This window comes from Nicotiana sylvestris, chromosome 5 (assembly GCF_000393655.2).
Source record: "Nicotiana sylvestris chromosome 5, ASM39365v2, whole genome shotgun sequence".
Classification (NCBI taxonomy): Eukaryota; Viridiplantae; Streptophyta; class Magnoliopsida; order Solanales; family Solanaceae; genus Nicotiana; species Nicotiana sylvestris.
Genome location: NC_091061.1, coordinates 80,242,696 through 80,262,656, shown reverse-complemented (window position 1 = coordinate 80,262,656; position 19,961 = coordinate 80,242,696). Strand labels below are relative to the sequence as shown.

At 37.1% G+C, this 19,961-nt stretch overlaps 1 protein-coding gene across 3 annotated transcripts in view; it reads right to left on the bottom strand.

Moving 5' to 3' along the window:
* LOC104236172 (DNA topoisomerase 3-alpha) overlaps positions 1-19,961 on the bottom strand; it is a 63,584-nt gene that overhangs the window by 6,273 nt on the left and 37,350 nt on the right. For 2 of the 3 annotated variants that reach the window (XM_070174494.1, XM_070174492.1), the window contains 7 exons: positions 17,011-17,140; positions 13,627-13,679; positions 13,457-13,556; positions 12,775-12,813; positions 1,278-1,356; positions 1,104-1,175; positions 79-162 (listed from right to left, as the gene is read on the bottom strand). In XM_070174494.1, the coding sequence (XP_070030595.1) occupies positions 79-162; positions 1,104-1,175; positions 1,278-1,356; positions 12,775-12,813; positions 13,457-13,556; positions 13,627-13,679; positions 17,011-17,140 (557 nt within the window). The remainder of the gene's footprint in view (positions 1-78; positions 163-1,103; positions 1,176-1,277; positions 1,357-12,774; positions 12,814-13,456; positions 13,557-13,626; positions 13,680-17,010; positions 17,141-19,961) is intronic. The other variant, XM_070174493.1, reaches the window with a different exon arrangement.

Genomic DNA, 19,961 nt, shown 5'->3' with positions numbered 1-19,961 from the left:
AAAAGGAAAGCAATCATCAGAATTGCAAATAAAAGTACATATCGAAACAAAAGCTCTAGACGGGTGTTCCTTACATACCGAAAGTGTTTGAACTACTGCGAGAACCAGTTCCGCAAATTCCCACCAGCTGCCTTAGAATATCATCACAGCCACCAATGCAACCTGAGAGTATTATAGAACTTTCACTGTTATATAGCTGCACTGTCTAGAAGCAACATTAACATTGTGCATGCACTTCATAAGTTCCATGACTTTATAATGCATATATAATTTTTGAGACATTTTTGTATTTTATGCTAAAAGATAATTCCTTGCAGAGTGTGACAGTTTAATCTTTTGCCAGACTCTCCTTATTTTTAATTTATGATCCCCTGTGCCACTGAAAAGAAAACACAATCATATATCATAGCACCAAAATATGTCTCTTTCTGTTTGATTGGTGAAAATAATATTCTCCAACTCAACCAACCACACCATGACTGGTGCTGTCAGCAATTACACTACAGTGATCTCATTCGCTTTTGTGCCGCTCTTGGAATGTTTAACACAACTAGTTCATTTCGGTATGCCTCACACGTCTCTCTCTTACTGTCACTACCAAATGTGAAGTCCCGCCATCAACACCCACCAAACTGTAAAGTATCAAACTTGCAAAGATTAGTTTAACTTTAACCATCTATAGCAAATGTTGCGCCTAGAAAAGAAGAGGTGGATTGTAAACAATTTAATATTGAGCATGCACAGTCTCATGCTTAATAATTTAAAATAGAATGACTTTGAATTCCTTTCAGTACATTATCATGCAGCATATTCATCATTCAGACTTCTCCATTTCAGCATTTGAGAACTCACAACACATATGTTCAACGAAAAGACTATTAGCTTTATTAAATAATTGGAAATAAAGTAAGAAGATATAAAATTAAAGAGAAGAGATTTTAAAAGGGAGCCAGCAAGCCTTGTAATTCTTTATACACATTTGTTCAAGGAAGAAAATATTTTCAACTATTTAACGTTCCATTGAACAATAAAAAGGGATAGGGTCTCTTAGGAAGACTTAGACGAGATCGACTTTCACAAAACAGTCCCAGTGTCCATCTTACCTATATGTTGAGCACTATAATTTGGCGGTATTTCCAGCCGGCGAAATCTAAACTGAATCTTGTATACTAGTCCTGAATGTCATCTTTGGAAATCAGGAAACCAAACATAGAAAAAGATGTACAGGATAAGGTTATCCAATCCAGTACAAGAAAAGGAAAACTCCAAGAAGCAACCTGGACCGCAGCTGGTGCACGTATTCTCCGTAACAGAAGCTTCTGATAGAGATCCAGGTAGCCAGACAACATTTCTGCACTGTATGAACAAGATAAAGTAGCAACATGTCAGAAGCAATAATTTTACTAGGATTCTTAACTACATAATTGTTATAACACTACTCCACAAACCATATATCAACCAAAGCAAATCAAAATACTCGATCATTAACACTTTGCAATTTTACATTGGTAATAATAGGAGATTTGAAATTGAAGAGAAGTGAGACTTGATGTCAATCTCCTAATATATAGCTGATTTACAACAACTAACTCAATCAAATCAAATCAAACTAAACCAAATTAATAAAAATTACTAGACAATTTCAGAAAATCATGTGTATAGAATCTCGATATTTAGAATGGAAAGGAACTGAAGGAAAGAAAAGGAGAGAACAATACTATATTCTCAAAATAAACTTAGGACAAGAAATTGTCCCATCTCCTTCCCTTCCCTTCCAAATCCTTCCATTTAAAAGTAACATTACTCGTGACAGTTGCTAGAATAGTTATAGTATTTTGCTGAAATTATTTGTGCTACTGAACAAATGGATAACTACTAAATTTTGACACTTTTTGAAATAAAACACGAAGTGAAAGCTCGTACGAGATTTCTTAATTACATAAATGGCATATAACTGAAGATTTGAAGAAGAATGAAACTTCTTGTGTTTCAATATGTTTTTACATCCAACAAGCACTAGTATTTATATAGAGGTTCCTATGGCTAATTTACGAGAGAAAACCAATTACAGTTACTACACAAATTAATTAGAATAAAATCTCCTAGAATAGAATCAAATCTCCTAAAATTAAGTTTCTTATAATCAAGCAAGTCAACATAATCAAATCTCCTAAAATTAAGTTTCCTACAATCAAGCTAGTCAACACTCTCCCTCAAGTTGGTGCAAAGATGTCACACATGCCCCACTTGCAAACCAAAGTGTGGAAGGTTCGTCTGTTGAGGACCTTTTGTAAACATATCAGCTAGTTGTTTCTCTGAGGATACATGAATTAAAGTCAAAACATCATCTGTAATCTTTTCTTTGATGAAGTGTCGATCAATTTCAACATGTTTCAAACGGACATGCTGCACAGGATTATGAGTTATACTGATTGCAGTCTTGTTATCACAATACAAGGAAAGTTTCCCTTTTTTAGATAATTTCAATTCCTCTGATAGCTTTTGTAACCACAAAAGTTCATAAAAACTCTGGACCATAGTTCTATATTCTGCCTCGGCACTTGATCTAGCAACTACACTTTGCTTCTTGCTTCTCCAAGTAACCAAGTTCCCTCCTACGAGTGTACAATAACCGAATGTAGATCTTCTATCACTAGAGATCCAGCCCAATCTGCATTTGTATAAGCTTCTATACACTATGTTTGGAGAAAAGGAGACCTTTGCCAGGAGCAGACTTTAAATATCGCAACATGTGGAAGACAACTTGCATATGAGAATCCCTAGGACCATGCATGAACTGACTTACCAGGCTGACTGAGTAAGTTATATTTGGTCCAGTGTGGGAGAGATAAATGAGTCTTCCAACCAACCTCTGATATCTCTCCTTATCAACAGACTCTCAAACTCCTGTTTGTAACTTGTGATTGCTTTCAATAAGCGATTCTGCTGGTTTGCATCAGGTCATATCAGTTTCTTTCAAGAGATCTAAAATATACTTTCTTTGAGAAGTAAAGATTCCCCTTTTCGCTCGGGCAACCTTAATTCCCAACAACTACTGCAGTTTTCCAAGATCATTGATCTCGAATTCCTGTGCCAACAGCTTCTTCAACCGAACAATCTACTCTTTGTCATCTCTTGTCATTACTATATCATCAACATAAACTATGAGAAGAGTGATTCTACCGCTTTGATGTCTTATGAAGGGAGTATGATCGGCATTGCTCTATTGATAACCAAACGAGATCATTACTTTGCAAAATCTGTCAAACCAAGCTCTAGGAGATTGCTTCAATCCGTACAGGGCTTTCTTCAATCTGCACACATTTCCTCGACTCTGGTAAGTATCAAATCCAGGAGGAATCTCCATATACTGTTGTAAGCCTTAATCAAGATTAGTTGCACAAGATAAAAGTATTCTAATAGTGTTCATTTTAGCAACAGGAACAAAGGTTTCTTGATAGTCCACTCCATAAGTTTGAGTGAATCCCTTAGCCACCAAGCTTGCTTTGAATCTTTCAACCTAGCCATCAGTTTTGTGTTTCACCGTGAAGACCCATTTGAAACCAACCAACTTCTTGTCTGGGGTTGATGTGACAAGCTCCCAAGTGCTTTTTTTTACAAGGCCTTCATTTCTTCAATCAAAGCTTGCTTCCATTTAGGATCGGCAAAAGCTTCCCTCCAATTCTGGGGAATAGACATAAAAGAAATAGACAAGGCAAAGACTCTATAGGACGAAGACAAATAATTATAGAAGACAAAATTAGATAAAGGGTATTTGGTGGTGCAAGATCTTACTCCTTTTCTGCGAGCAATAGGCGAATCTATCTCATTAGGAAATGTAAATAACTCACCAATAGAAAAGAGTTCAGCAGAAAAGGATTCATCTTCAGTAGATTGCATTGATGGTTTTTCTGCTCTATTTCTTCTTGAGTAAGTTATCAAATCAGGTCTGTCCAAAAGCCCAATAGTCTCCCCCATGAATTCTTTAGCCAATTCACTTTCCTTCATGGAAGTGGTAGTGGCATCAATAGTGGCTCTAGGGAGAATAACTCTTCCTCCTTATAGCTCTCCCCCAGAAGCGGTGATGGTGTAATACTGAAATAAGGCTCAGATTCTTGAAAGGTAACATCCATGCTGACAAAGGATCTCCTGGAGGGAGGATGATAGCATTTGTACCCATTTAAGAGCTCTAGGATCAAGTTTCCCAGAGTTTCTAGTGTGAACAAAGCAAAGATACTCAAGCACCTTCGGAGGAACAACATAATCATTTTACCTTTTAAAGCTTCCAGAGGACTCTGAAAATTGAGGGTTTTAAGCGGCATTGTGTTGATGAGGTAGACAGCTACTAGAATGGCATCCCCCAGTAAGGTTTTGGTAGATTCATGGTAAACATAAGAGATCTTGCCACTTCTAACAAATGCATATTCTTCCTTTCAGCAACCCCATTTTGTGCACTAGTATAAGGACAACTTGTTGTGGTGGATAATCCCATAAGACTACAAATAAACACCAAAATTTTTATCCATGTATTATGCGCCTTTGTCAGTTCGCAAGAATTTGATCTTATTCTCAAATTGAATACAAATTATCTTATGAAATGACTGAAACATGAGAAAATTTCACTTTTGACCTTTAACAAAAATACCCAAGGCATCCTAGTACAACAATCAATAAAAGTAATTGTTAAATAGTTTAGTAATATAATGTCTCACATTGGAAATTAGATACATATTATTATGTAATCACGGTATATAAATAGGCATTGTACCGCACTTTAGAAATAATTAATAAAACTTTTTCGTGCTATACTTCTCACATGATATAAGAGCGTTGGTGAGAAACAACCAAAAAAGAGAACTCCACCCGACAGTCACCGCGAGTCAATTTCCGGTGACTTCTTGTGCTGTTATTGCGTCACCAACGTTTTCCTTAGTGTTGTGCTAAAACCAACACCATTACAGAGTCCTACACCCTCCAACAATCAAACCCCAGCAAACCCTGCCGGAAAACCCCCCACGCGCCGACCAGAAGAAAAACAATTCCGCGACATCTCCTCATGCGCTGGCGCGTGAGTTTCCCTCCGGCCATTTCCTAACAAAACTTCTTTTGGATAGCTTACTCGAGAGGTTATTCCGAGCAAATTTCGACGCCCTTTTTATTTTCCGGCAAGATTTCCGGCGAATGTTCAATTTTCGGCGAGATTGTTTTTTCTTCAGTGTTCCTGTGAGCTTTTATTGTTCTTAATTGTCTGTGCTATTTGGTCCAACAATGTCTTTGAGACTTGATGTTTTTGGTTCTAAAAGCACGCGTTCTGGAAATTCAAGTTTGATGATTACTACGGAACCCTTAATGGGAAGTTGAAACTACTTAGCATGGGCTTCTTCTATTGAGTTGTGGTGCAAAGGTTAAGAAGATCAAGACAGTGTTTTGAAAAGCGAGCGCTTCGTCGCTTTAAGCGCGAAGCGAGAAGCTGTCGCTTTTTCCTTACTGAAGCAACACGACCAGCAGAAGCGATCGCTTCAGCCAAAAAAGCGAGAAGCGACCCAGAAGCGAGAAGCGCAAAAGCGCTTGCTTCTGTTCAGAGGGGCCATTTTGAAAAGAAAAAAAAGTTTGGGTCTTTGTTTTTGTTATACAAAACAAACCCAAAGTGAAAAGACCTTCTTTGTCTTGCCAAAAATTGAACGTTAGCAGCAGCAACCAACTAGGGTTCAGCCTCCAGGTAATTTTTCTCTTTTATTCTTCTTTCTTCTTCTTCTGATGAACGTTAGCAGCAGCAACCAACTAGGGTTTAGCATCTAGGTAATTTTTCATCTTTTATTTTTCTCCTTCTTCTCTCTTCTCTTTTTCAGTTTTTCTCGTCCAGTGTCTGCGCTTGGGCAGGCGTTGGTTTTTCCCCCCTTTTATTCTTCTTATTTATTAATTTTAATATGTATTTTAGTTTATAAAATTAATTATTATATATATATATATATATATATATATTATTTTCAGTTTATTTGATTTGTTTAATGTGTATTTCGGTTTATAAAATTAATTATTATATATTATGTTATATTTTCAGTTTATTTGATTAATTTTATATGTATTTCAGTTTATAAAATTAATTATATATATCTATATATATATGTTATATTTTCAGTTTATTTGATTTTTTTAATGTGTATTTCAGTTTATAAAATTAATTATTATATCTATGTTATATTTTCAGTTTATTTGATTAATTTTATATGTATTTTCAGTTTATAAAATTAATTATTATATATGTTATAATTTCAGTTTATTTGGTTAATTTTATATGTATTGTTAGTTTATAAAATTAATTACTATATATATGTTATTTTTCAGTTATTTGATTAATTTTATATGCATTTTCAGTTTATAAATTTTAATTATTATATATATATATATATATATATATATGATATGTTATATTTTCAGTTTATTTGATTTATTTTATATGTATTTTCAGTTTATTTGATTATGTATTTTTTATTTTAATAGTGATTTAAAAAAGTCCCAGTTTTTAAATTGAATTTTTGGATTATTTATATTGTGTCTTTGCAATGTTTACATTATGTTTTTTTTAAAATTGCGTGAAGGCGCTTCACTTTTGAAGCGAGGCGAGCCCCTGTCGCTTTTTTGCACTTCTCGCTCTCAAAAACACTGGTTCAAGATCACCTAGTCAAGAAGACTTATGATGGAGATGACAGGCCAATGCACTCTGGGAGAAAGTTGATGCTCAATTATGTAGTTCGTTGTGGCGATCGATTGATTCCAAGATAATGCCTTTGTCCATTTCAGACATGTTATTCAGTTTGGGAGAAGGCCCATACTACATGTAATCAGGGATTTTCTTTAACTGAAGGGGAATATAATGAGTTCCTTTCGTATCGAGCAAGTAAGCAGACATCTTCACAAGTAGCCTCGGTTGCTCTGATACTCCTGTTGCGGGTAATTCTTTTGCTTGTGTTTCTCAGTCTAGTACTCTTGGACAGTGGGTCGTGGACTCAGGAGCTTCCGATCATATATGTGGTAATAAATCACTTTTGTTGAATATTGTGTATTCACAATCTCTTCCTACTATTACCTTAGCCAATGGGTTCCAAACTAAAGCAAAAGGAGTTGGACAAGCTAATCCCTCATCGTTTGTCACTCTAGATTCCGTTCTTTATGTCTGTGGTTGTCCTTTTAGTCTTGCATCTGTTAGTCATTTGACTTGTACCCTCCATTGTGGTATATATTTTATTGATGATTCTTTATTATGCAGGACCACAGTACGGGGCAGACGATTGGCACAGGGCGTGAATCATAAGGCCTTTTCTACCTTAACTCACTCAATCCCTCCACAGCATGTCCAGTTACAGATCCTCCAAACCTAATTTACAAACGCTTACGACATCTGAGTTTATCCAAGCTTCAGATGATGGCGCCTAGTTTGTCTACATTAGATTGTGAGTCGTGGCAACATGGGAAACATACTCGAGCCACCTTTCTGTGTAGTGCTAAGAGTCATTCAGCGTCTATTTTTTCTTTAGTTCATTCTAATATATGGGGTCCTAGTAGAGTAGTTCAACCTATGGATTTCATTGTTTTGTTAGTTTCATTAATGGTTACTCAAGATGTACTTGGATTTTCCTAATAAATTATCATTGTGAGTTGTTTTCTATCTCCAAGAAATTTTGTGTTGAGATTAAAAATCAATATGGTGTTTCTATTCGCAATTTTCGTAGTGATATTGCTTCAGAATATTTATCCTCTCAGTTTCAGCAGTTTATGACCTCTCAAGCAGCTATCCATCAAACATCTTGTCCGTATACCCCTTAGCAGAATGGGGTAGAAGAGAGAAAGAATAAGCATCTCATTGAAACTACTCGCACACTTCTCATTCAGTCCCATGTTCCGTTGCGTTTTTGGGCGATGCAGTTCTTACAGCTTGTTACTTGATTAATCGGATGCCTTCATCTGCTATCCAGAATTAGATTCCACATTCAGTATTGTTCCCCAAGTCACCCTTATACTATCTTTCTCCTCGTATTTTTGGGAGTACATGTTTTGTTCACACCTTAGCTCCTCGTGCTCTTACGTCTGTCTTTCTTAGTTATCCTCGGGTACAAAAGGGGTATTGTTGCTACTCAACTGGCCTTCGTAGGTATTTTACGCCAGCCGATGTCACATTTTTTGAGTGTCAACCTTACTTTACTTCTTCTGATCATCCTAATGTATCTGAGGTCTTACCTGTACCTACTTGTGAGGAATCCACACCCATAACACCACGACAACTACTACTGCATAGGCAGACTTTTAAGGAGTCTACCGTTGTTCCTCCTACATCCCCAGCCACAAGGCCACCACTCTTGACTTATCATTATCGCCCGCGTCCAGCATCAGGTCCAAATGAGTCACGTCCTGCATCAGATACTGCACCTAGTGCGGACTTGTCTCCTCCTAGTCCACTAATTGTACTCCGTAAAGGTGTATAATCCACACTTAATCCTAATCTCCATTGTGTCGATTTAAGTTATCATCGTCTGTCATCACCTCATTATGCTTTTGTATCATCTTTGTCCATTGTTTTCATCCCTAAGTCTACAGCTGAGACACTATCTCATCCAGGATGGCGGCAGACTACGGTTCACAAGATGTCTTCTTTACATGCGAGTGGCAATTAGGAGCTTGTTCATCTTCCTTCAGGCAAGTCTATTATTGGTTGTCGTTGGGTTTATGCAGTTAAAGTCGACCCGAATGGCCAGGTTGATTGGCTTAAGGCTGGTCTTGTTGCAAAAGGAAACACTCAGATATTTGGGCTTGATTATAGTGACACTTTCTCTCCCATAGCTAAAGTAGCATATGTTCGCCTCTTTTTGTCCATGGTTGTTGTTCGTCATTGGTCTCTTTATCAGTTAGATATTAGGAATGTTTTTCTCCACGGTGATCTTGAGTAAGAAATTTATATGGAACAACCACCTGATTTTGTTGCTCGAGGGGAGTCTAGTTGTATGTTGATTGTGCAGGTCACTGTCACTCTATGGTTTGAAACAGTCTCCTAGAGCTTGGTTTGGTAAGTTCAGCACAGTTATTCAGGAGTTCAGAATGACTCGTAGTGAAGTTGATCACTCTGTGTTTTATCAGCATTCTGCTTCTAATTTGTGCATTTATCTTGTGGTTTATATTGATAATATTGTTATTACAAGCAATGATCAGGATGATATTACTAATCTGAAGCAGCATCTCTCTTAGCACTTTCAAACTAAGGATCTGGGCAGATTGAAGTATTTTCTAGGTATTGAGATCGCTCAGTCTAGCTCATATATTGTTATTTTATAGCGGAAGTATGCCTTAGACATTCTTGAGGAGACAAGAATGATAGGCTGCAGACCTGTTGACACTCCTATGGATCCGAATGCCAAGCTTCTGCAGGACATGTGAGCCTCTTAGCGGTCCTGCCAAATTAAGGAGGTTGGTTGGCAAATTGAATTACCTCACAGTGACTAGACCTGATATTTTTTTTCCTGTGAGTGTGGTAAATCAGTTTATGGATTCTCCCTGTGATAGTCATTGGGATGCAGTTGTTCGCATTCTTCCGCATATAAAGTCAGCTCCAGGCAAGGAATTACTATTCAGGGATCAAGGCCACGAGCAGTTTGTTGGGCACACCGATGCTGATTGGGTAGGATCACCTTCTAATAGATGTTGTACATCTGGATATTGTGTTCTAGTACGAGATAATTTGATCTCTTGGAAGAGCAAGAAACATAATGTAGTTGCTCGATCTAGCGCCGAAGCAGAGGAATCGATAATCAAAGAATTAAGGTGAGCATTAAAGGCAATCCCTCACTACACATAGTTGGAACTTGCAACATTAGAATGGTCAAATTTGTTCAGGAGACAGCAAAGATGATGAACTTCGTCTGAAGACAAAGATTCTCCAGAGGCAGTTTCTCTGGATGTTTCCACATTTTCTGCAATATTAGTATGACCCCTTAATGGACCTGCACGCTTTCCTTCACAATCTCTAGTTGATCTACCGTGTAGTTTCCAGCATGTCTCTTTTGTCTGCCTTGGCTTTCCACAATAATCACATTGACGTGATTGCCCTAGGTTGCTCATGAGACCCAGTTGACCCGGATTTCTCCGTTGGTGCTGAATAAAGCATGACCCCTCGTCAGCTCTCTTCTTGTTGAACATAAGAGCATGCATCCTCAAGAGAAGGAAAAGGAACTTTACCAAGAACTTAAACTCGGATTTGATCATATTCTTTGTTCAAACCGGCCAGAAAATCATAGACCTTTCCTTTCCAACCAATTGTTGAAAGAGAACTGCATCATTGGTACACTTTGCTTGGAGATCCTGATAGTAACCAATCTCTTGCCATAACCCACTTAACTCGGAATAATAATCTGTGATAGTCTACTCACCTTACTTAGTCGCATGGATTTTATTTCGAACCTCAAAGATCTGAGCATCATTTCCCTTACGAGAGTAAATGCGCCTAGCCGAATTCCAGGTCTTTTTCCGCAGTATCAAGCAATAAATATTGCTTAGAGATTCGAGGGTGCACAGTGTTCAAAAGCCATGTCATAACAAGGGAATTATAAGAATCCCATTGACCATAGTTAAGGTCGATCACCACAGGTGCTTTCTTAACCACACAACTTTCTAGACTTAATAATAATTAGACAAGATCTTGACCAAACAAGATATGTACTAGTCCCATCCAATTTAACAACACTAATTTGAGACATAGAATTATTATTTGTTTTTGTATTACCAATAGTTTGAAAAAGTCTTTAAGTCACCGGAAAAATTCTATCCGGTCGAAATTTGCCAGAACTAGAACTTGGATGAAGGGCTGGAATAGGCTTGCGACCCGAGATTTGGAATAAAATTCCGAAAAAATTCACCGAAAAGATGTAGATCTCGCCGGAAAAGTAGTCACCACACCGGAAACTCGTAAGGAGTTTGTGTTGCGGGTAGCCAGCAAGAGAGAGAAAACTCAACCTCTTTGATAAAAACAGAATTTCTGTGCTGCGAGGGAGATCACTTACCTCAAAAAGGCATCAATGGCTCTGATATCATGAAGATTTCAAGAAGAAGAATGAAATTTCTTGTATTTCGATATGTTTTTACATACAATGAGCAATAGTATTGATACAGAGGTTCCTATGGCTAATTTAGGAAAGGAAATCATTACATTTATTACACAAATCAATTAGAATAAAATCTCCTAGAATAGAATAAAATCTCCTAAAATTAAGTTTCCTACAGTCAAGCTAGTCAACAATAGCATTTGGTTTGCAGTTGCATTTGTCGGACAGATCTAGCTGTGCGTATCTATGAAGGCTGACCTAGTGCTTACAAAAATTATGAGAGTTTAGTTGATATGAAGCCTTTTCACACTTATACTCAATTGACTTCATACCAGTGTAGTCAAAGGCTCTTTTAAGGCGCGCAGCCCTGAAACTCAGAGAAGCTCAAGGAGTGCGCTTCATCTCACTTAAGCTGCGGTTTAGGACCCGTTTGGCCATAGATTTTGCCAAAATAAATTTGGGTTTTATTTGGCAAACACATGTTTGGCCATAAATTTGGCCTACATTTTGGCAAAAACCCAAAACCAGCTCATTAGCTGGTTTTCGGCCAAAATATCACTTACATTTTTTAAAAATTGCCCCAAACTTTTGTATTTTATAAAAGAGCCCACCATTTAGTATTTTGTAACAATATTGCTTCGACTTCTTGGTCATCTGATAGTATATCATGTAGTTCATTATAAAAATGATAATTTTGTACCAAATTTGTTTATATTCAGGACTATGGTTTGCAATAATATAATGAATGTTATTGATAATGGTACCGTTGGGTATTTGTGATAGTTTTTAGAACTTGTGGGTATAAGTCATGTTTTATGTTTTTCCAAAATAAATTTGGGAAATATGTTTTGAAACCTGATGACCAAACACATTTTCATCTTCAAACCAAACTTCACCCAAATCAAATTTTTCAAAACAAATTTGGAATCTATGGCCAAACGCTAGCTTAGTGTAGGCAAGGTACCACGGCATGCCCCTTATTGCCCATGAGTTCTATCTCGAATGGAGCAATCCTAGACTATAAATATAATCGGCAAATAAGTATATTAGTTGTTAAGGAAAACAATATGAATGAATTTGTTACTTTTCTCTTTAATTACATATGCTCCATCCGTGACAATTTATGTGAATCTATCTCCTTTTTTAGTCAGTGCCTAAAAGAATGACTCTTTTCCATATTTGGAAACAATTTACCTCTATGCAATGATTTATGACCACACAAAATATATGTGCCTCATTTTACACCACAAGTTCAAAGCCTTCTCTCTTTTCTTAAACTCTGTGCCCAATCAAATGGATTTACATAAATTGAAATGGAGGGAGTATATTTTTATTTTTTTCTTGCATTGCACCTTTTTTAACTAAAGCTCACACTTAAATTGCACTTTGCGCTTAAAGCCCCAACTGACCTAGAACACTTTTTAGAGCTTTTCGCCTTTGAAAACCTTGCTTCATACTAAAGTTTCAATCTTAATGTCTCATAGATCTTGATAGATTGCCTTCCAAGAATTGCAAGGAAAGTACCAGCAGTTCAGGCAGCTAGACTGTAAGCAGCTAGAATTCATGAAACAATGAATGACGATTACAATCTACATTTGCAGGTTTTATCTATTTTGGAATTAAAGGCTCTCAAGAAATTGTACAAGATATCTTCATTTTTTAACAGAAGTACAGGAAAAGCACCTACTTGTGGGTAACCCAAGCAACCAACCATAAAATTACCATCCTGCATTTAAGGTAAAATTTTATCAAAAAAACCTTGCATAAAAATAGGGAAAATCCAATCAGAAGATGGAAAATAGTTGATTATAGAAATGAAAAACGGACATTGTTAAGCATGCCGCCGTCTCATATAACCCAATTTAGCCAGTAGATGATTTCACACAACAGACAGGCTCTTGATGTAGTGATATCTACACTAACATGCTGATCTTCAAAAGGAAAATTTTAGGCCTGGTGCTTTAGTGATGGCCCTCGGGGGCGGATTTAGCGTAACTCCTACGGGTTCAATTGAACCCATAACTTTTGACGCAGTGCATAAATATATGTATAAAAATTTACTAAAATTGCAACAACACGTGGATTTAACCAGTAACTTTAAAAATATAATGGGTTCAATATTAAGAATCTTAAAGGCTGAACCCATAGAGTTTAAGTCTTGGATCCACCTCTGATGGCCCTTATGAAAAGAATGCTGACGGACTCAAGTTAATGGTATCCTAGTTCTATGAATAATCATCAAACTTCTTCTCAGCAATTAATCTGTTGTCTCCCATTAAAGGCCACATGCTGAACGAAAGAGGCACAATGGAGCTGGAGGTGGAGAAGAGACCCCAAAAAATAAGAAAGAAAGTAACTGCAAGCATTACCGGTTTTTGTCTGAGTACCATATCTGACTCTAGACAAAGTCCACATCTCCGCACGACATCTCCAACTACTTGTTGCTCGCCACCGCTGGATCTATTTGATCTGCAGAGCCACAATTCTCAAGCAATGAAAAGGATGATCCCGGCGTCAGCAAAGCAAGCAAAAGATGTACCTTTCAAAGAAGATAGCCATGGCTTCAAAGAGTTTTCCTTTGTTTGCCCTGGCCTGCAAAAAAGTTTCTCTGAGTACATAAAAAGTAAAACGAAGTACCTTGAACCTAAGGTACATGAAGCACTGTGTCTCATTCTGATTATTATCTTAGCATAGGCATCCCTTTGTCCTGTAACAAATAAGCGGTGGAACCTTTTTTCGAGCAAATGTCTAGCTATAATTATTTTTAAGATCTAAGCACTTCTGCCTTATGCCAAAATTCTTTTGGTAGGACCACCAGCAGGAGATGCTGAAGATTCTAGTAAACAGTATGATCACCATTACTAACAACATAATCTTTGGAAATCAGATAAAGACACAAGTTGATGAGATCTTGGATTCAAGCCTTGCTGTATTAGCAATAAGTGCCTCACATCCTTGTGGAAAGATGGTAGCAAACTAGGTTAGAGGCCATAGTTTTCAACAGAACTCTCCCTTCTCTAACAGCTTGAGCTACTGAAGGGACAATATAATCAAACTAGAGAAATAACATGCAGGGACCAATTTAATGGCAAGTTAGCAAACAAGTAATTTCAATAACTCATGAAATATGCAGCCATTTTATTTTGCTAGGGAGATGGAAACAAGGACTCAGTATTCTGCAAATTCATTTATACAACAGCAACTGACAGCATTTATCCAACGTGTAAGAGAGCAACTTGACACCAAATAGTGTAAAATGGAAATAATCACTGCCTCAAGCGTAAATTGACATGCTTGTAATGCTTTGTGTCATGCCATTTTTAGCTAGGAGGTTGGAAAGCCTACGAATACCCAAACCCTTAGCTTTTTGAAGAATCTTTGGACTGGAGAGACTCGAAGAGCAAGTTCTATACCAAAGAACTTGGATTAATCCACAAGATAAGAAAATTGGATAGTCTTCTACCTAAACTTCCTTAAGATTATTGAAGCGCATGAAATTGTAATGCTTATTTCTTTGGTTTTGTTTAAGCTTAACCATGATTCTTGGCTAAGCTCTAAACAAAGATTGTTATAAAACCTCATGTCTACATAAATATATTCTTGATTTCTTGCATATTTAATCTTGAGTTTTTATGTTATTTGTTTGGTTTGATTGCATATACAAGGTTAGGACTAGGCCAATTTCAGCCCTTGTAACCAAATTCGCGTGAGCCTTACTGCATTTTAGTGCAACAGGAAAGGTCAATAAAGTTAAGCTCGTTAGATGGTGGGAAGAATTGAGATTCATAGCTAATAAAAGTTGCGGAGATGAGGATGCTGAGATGGATGTGTGGTCATAGTAGGAGGCATAGGATTAGGGATGAAGATATTCAAGATAAGGTGGAAGTGGCATGTGTGGTGGGACAAGATGACGGAAGCGAGATTGAGATGGTTCGGGCACGTGAAGAGGAGAGGCACAGATGCCCTAGTGAGGAGGTGCGATAGGTTGGATATGGTGAGTCCCAGGAGAGGCAAAGGTTGGCCGAAGAAGTATTGGAAGAGGTGATCAGACAGGACATGGCACACCTTCAGCTTACTGAGGGCATGACCCTTAATAGCAGGACGTAGAGATCGAGGATTAGGATTGTAGGTTAGTAAGTAGTCGGCCGTATTTCCTTTCCAAATATGTGCTTCCTTTTATAGTTGTAGTACTAATGTTATCCTCATGTTCTCTATTTTCATATCGATATTGTTATCTAATGTTTCCTTTTCTTTGATTTCTTTTTTTTCCGGTTGTTGTTACTATTTCGCTTACCATAGTTTTTTGCCATAACTGCTATATTTTTGCTTTATTGAGCCGAGGGTCTTCGGGAAACAACCCCTCTACCTTCACAAGGTAGGGGTAAGGTCTGCGTACATACTACCCTCCCCAAACCCCACTTGTGGGAATACACTAGGTATGTTGTTGTTGAGATTCATGGCTAATAACACTAGCACAAGCAGAATTAAGCAAGGAATTAGGCAAGCATTAGGTTTGGCATAAGGGGAAGTTACAACCTTAGGTCTTTTATCACTCATTCTCTCGAGACTTCTTTTGTTTATCTTTACTTGTTTCTTCATTAAGTAACTTAAAGTTGAAAGTAGTTACTAGTTTACATATGCATTTTTAGCAATTGTTTGGCTTAGTCAGCTGGTCATAATTTCATTAGCAATCGTAGCTCCACTTTGTAGTGGGATCGATATTGGACGCACCTCTACATTATATTTGTGTCAACTTCTTACTCCTTATAGAGTATTCGCTTGGCATTACTAATTTGTCAAAAGTTAGTTTTAATAACTTGTGAAAGAATATGAGCATCCAACCAAAATCTTAAACAATGAGAGGAGGACTTCAAGACCACTACAAAACCGTTTTGGATAACTTTGTACTCTCTAACACCATTTTGCTTCTTGGACTTCCCCTGACCATGATTTTGAGTGACAAAGGGCACAGAGGGAAAGCAAGTAACCAGTGCTCTTAACAAAATGTTGCAATTCAGGGTGTTAAATTTACCCCATACCAATATATCCTGCCCAACCCAAGTCTAGGTAGAGCTAGGCATATATTTATTGGCGGGTCAATTTCGGCATAAGCTAAATTAACCCATCTAAAAGCTTGGGCCAATTTGGGTTAACCTATCATGCCCGAATTGAACCATAAGAGAACTTATCAAAACATTGAAAATAAAATTATCAATGTTTGTTTAGCTAAATATAGTCATGAGAACTCAAAAAGCTTTTGGCACTTTGATTTGACAATTAAACAAATTATAAAAGAACAAACACAGAAATAAAACAAATTGGATTATGACCCATCCTTTAGCCTAAATAAACTCGCCCTTCTTAACCCAAGCAAATTTTGGGCGGGTTATTAACACAATCCATTAATCAACTCAACTTGCTTCAACCTGCCAAATTTAGCCCAACCTGCTCATTTGAAACCCCTAGCAGCAATAATTTACGATCTGTCAAGCCTCACAACTGTGGGAAACAACCTTAGCCAAGGCAACAGGTCCATATACTACAAATGCTAGCATCAAAGAAAAGATAATGTTTACTACCCTTTCATAGAGTAACAAAATCATGCCCTAAGACAAGTAAATGCACTCAAAGAGGAAAACCTATACTTTAGGCTGTCTTTTATTAATGCATTTCAAGTAAAATATGGAATAAAAGAATTCATTCAAAGGGAAGTCGAAACCTTCTAAAATGCTAGTTTTCGACATCGCTATGTTGTGCCACGGTATCAACAAAGTCCCATTGTCTTAAGAGATGAATCTTGACAAAGTAGCATGCTCTTTTCAAAAGGAGACACAATTCCATTGCTCCGAATGAACTTTTAAGTTAAGTATCGAAAGAAAATCTTGAAAATCATTTGTGTTGCTGAATTTTGTTATTTACTTACATCTAAAAAACAAGCTTTCATCTGCTGCAAGCAAGTTTCTAGAACCTCTGTCTTTCTCTTGGTTCCCATGCTAACAGCTTTCATATCACATTCCATCATAGCACGGAGATATGGTTTCCATAGTTCATAACTGTAATAGAAAAACAAAAGAATAAAAGGTTGCAAGTTACTTAAATGTTGTAAGCAGTAATGTAGTATAAAATGTTAGCACATATGCAACAACATAATCATGCTTAAAAAGAAAATGTGAAGATTTCTAACATGAACAAATGTTTACTCAAACATAAAGCTAATATAGTGGGAAATATACCATCAATTTGTTAGTTCAGATAACATTTTTGAAAAGAAATATGCTCATTGAATAGCTTGTGCAATAATGTGTTGAGGTTTTAACAGTCTAATAAATGGTTTTCTAGAAAGCTCTCTACTTCCTCTAACACTGAGGCAAAAGGTGACCTTGCTCTTTGTTTTTTATGGATCATAAGTAGGAAGTTGTGTTCTGTAGGTCTTTCTGCCTCAACAAATATGAGAAGAAAACAGTTGTTCTTATCAAAAAAATTGGGCTAAGAGAACAATTCCATATAGCTTTAACTCATAGTGAGACATAGAGCTAGTGAAATCTCTTTGCTTTTTGTCAAGGATGTTTGACCATCAATTCTTTAAGTCCGCATAATGCTGCTACTATTCAAGTTGGAAAGGAAGTTGAAAAACCTTGACAGATATAAAAAAGCTCACCAAACCACAAACTGAAAAACGCTCACCCGACCATATATCAATTCAATTGTGGGATTTTAGCACTTCTAATGTTGTAGTTCTAATTCAAAAGCCTAATGAATGAAACAGTTAGATAACTTGCGAGTTTTTTCACAAGATCACATAAAAAGAGTTTGGGGAAGGAAAGGGAGAACAACAACAACAACAACAACCCAGTATAATCCCACAAGTGGGGTCTGGGGAGGGTAATATGTACGCAGACCTTACCCCTACCCCGAAGGGTAGAGAGGCTGTTTCCAGGAGACCCTCGGAAAGGGAGAACGTCCTAATCAATTGAATCACCTTTTTATCGCGACATGCATCATCTCAACCAATCAATCCCCAATGTTTTTGAGAGCATGAAGCGGAAAAAAAACGACAAGGGCACGAAAATCCCATTAAATTAACAACTGGAAAAAAAATAGAATAATATAAAAATTCAATTAAATTAACAAAGGGAAGAAAAACAGAGCACCTAGAAAAAAACAATAGAGCACATGTAAAAAATACCAAGAGAAGGAGACAAATAAGTAAATAAATTCAATTAATTAAAAAACTGAAAAGGGGAATAGAAATAATTTAAAATTTCAATTACTAAATTAACAAAGTAAAAGAAAAAAGACAAATCGATGCACATATCATCAGCAGAAGAAGAAGTACAAGAGGGGGAGCATAAAGCCACAACCCTAGCTGCAGTCGCACAAGAAAGTCACTTGAGAAATCTTTTGGTACAAGTTTAGATTTTTTTTCTTAAAAAGTCCAGTGTTTTCTTTCTCGCTGCACACGCTTCTTGCTTTTTAGGCAGAAGCGAGTGCTTCACAAAACCTGATTCGCCTCAACTCTCTTAAGCACAACAGAGGCCACGTTGCTTCGCTTCACGCTTAAAGCGCTGAAGCGCTCAATATCCGCACCAATGTTAATGCCTACCTTAATTGTTACCTTACATCTGATGAAATACAATCTGCATTAGCATACCACAACTCAGCAGATTGGGATTAGTCAGAATTAGTTAGATTGATTCTTTCCGGTAATTAGGTGGTCGGAATATTTTCTTTCCTATTTTATCACTTGTACGTTCACTAATAAACCCAGTAGCTTGAGCTAATAATCAAGCTGAGTTTCATTAAATTTTCTCTTCGTTGTCTTATTTTACATGGTATCAAAGCCCTTGTGTAAAAACTCTTATTGTGCAATCACCGGCAACATTAGGAAGGAGGAAAAGTTCATCGTCGTGTTGTTTCTAGTGACCAGAGAAGTCGTCCGACTCAACTTTAATTTTTGGCAATGTTGTGTTAAAAGCAAGACTACCACTAGGCTCATAACTACTGTCATATATGCCTCCACGCACCATCAAAATCTAGAGTTTTTTCGCTATCGCGTCAGCACAAGTCTCTTGCGTGTGCGGTTGTCTCCGACAAGATCTCCTTGAACTTCTTTTGTTGTCTCGTCTCCTCATTCCACCCCTACCCGTCCAAGTTTATGAAGATTCCGAGACTAGGGTTCCAACGAGGCTTAAATAACTTTTGTTGTTCATTTTTCACTTTTCCGACAACTTTCCAAAGGCTGGTTTCTGATCCTTGGGGTTGCCTAGACATTACGTGGTCAACCGCTCTATGTTTGGCCACTTTCAATAACTTTTCTAAGCTTTTTCAGTGCTTTTACACAATTTTCGTCACCAGAACCCTATTTTGGTATTGTTAGACCATTTTTGTAGCCAAATTTGCATAATACAGACCTATCTCCATTATTTTTTTAGCATTGACCAGCTCGACTAGGACTTTGGAGTTCCTTACCAGTTCCTAAGAATATTCCTACGACGTTTCCGGCAGGTTTCAAATTCAACAATAGTGACCATGATCTTTTGGCAACAATATTCAAATTTTTTCATTATTTGAGTTGATTTGGCACTTTCCTAGGATTTGAGAAATTTGGTTGCGCCAAAATCAAATCCAATATGTTGAATGGTCGGATGGTTTCTTTGCCTAATTATATTGAAATCCTTCAGCAAAAAATACGTAAGGAGACATCCTCTAAGATAGCTCCTATCATTCTTATAAGAAATAGTGCAACAGATGTCTCTCAGTCTTCGGGTCATTGATTCAGGTGCATCAGATCACATTTCTAGTAATAAATCTCTTCTGATAAATCCCTTTTCTCTAGTTCTTGTTCTCAATCTTATCAAACAGTCACATTGGCTA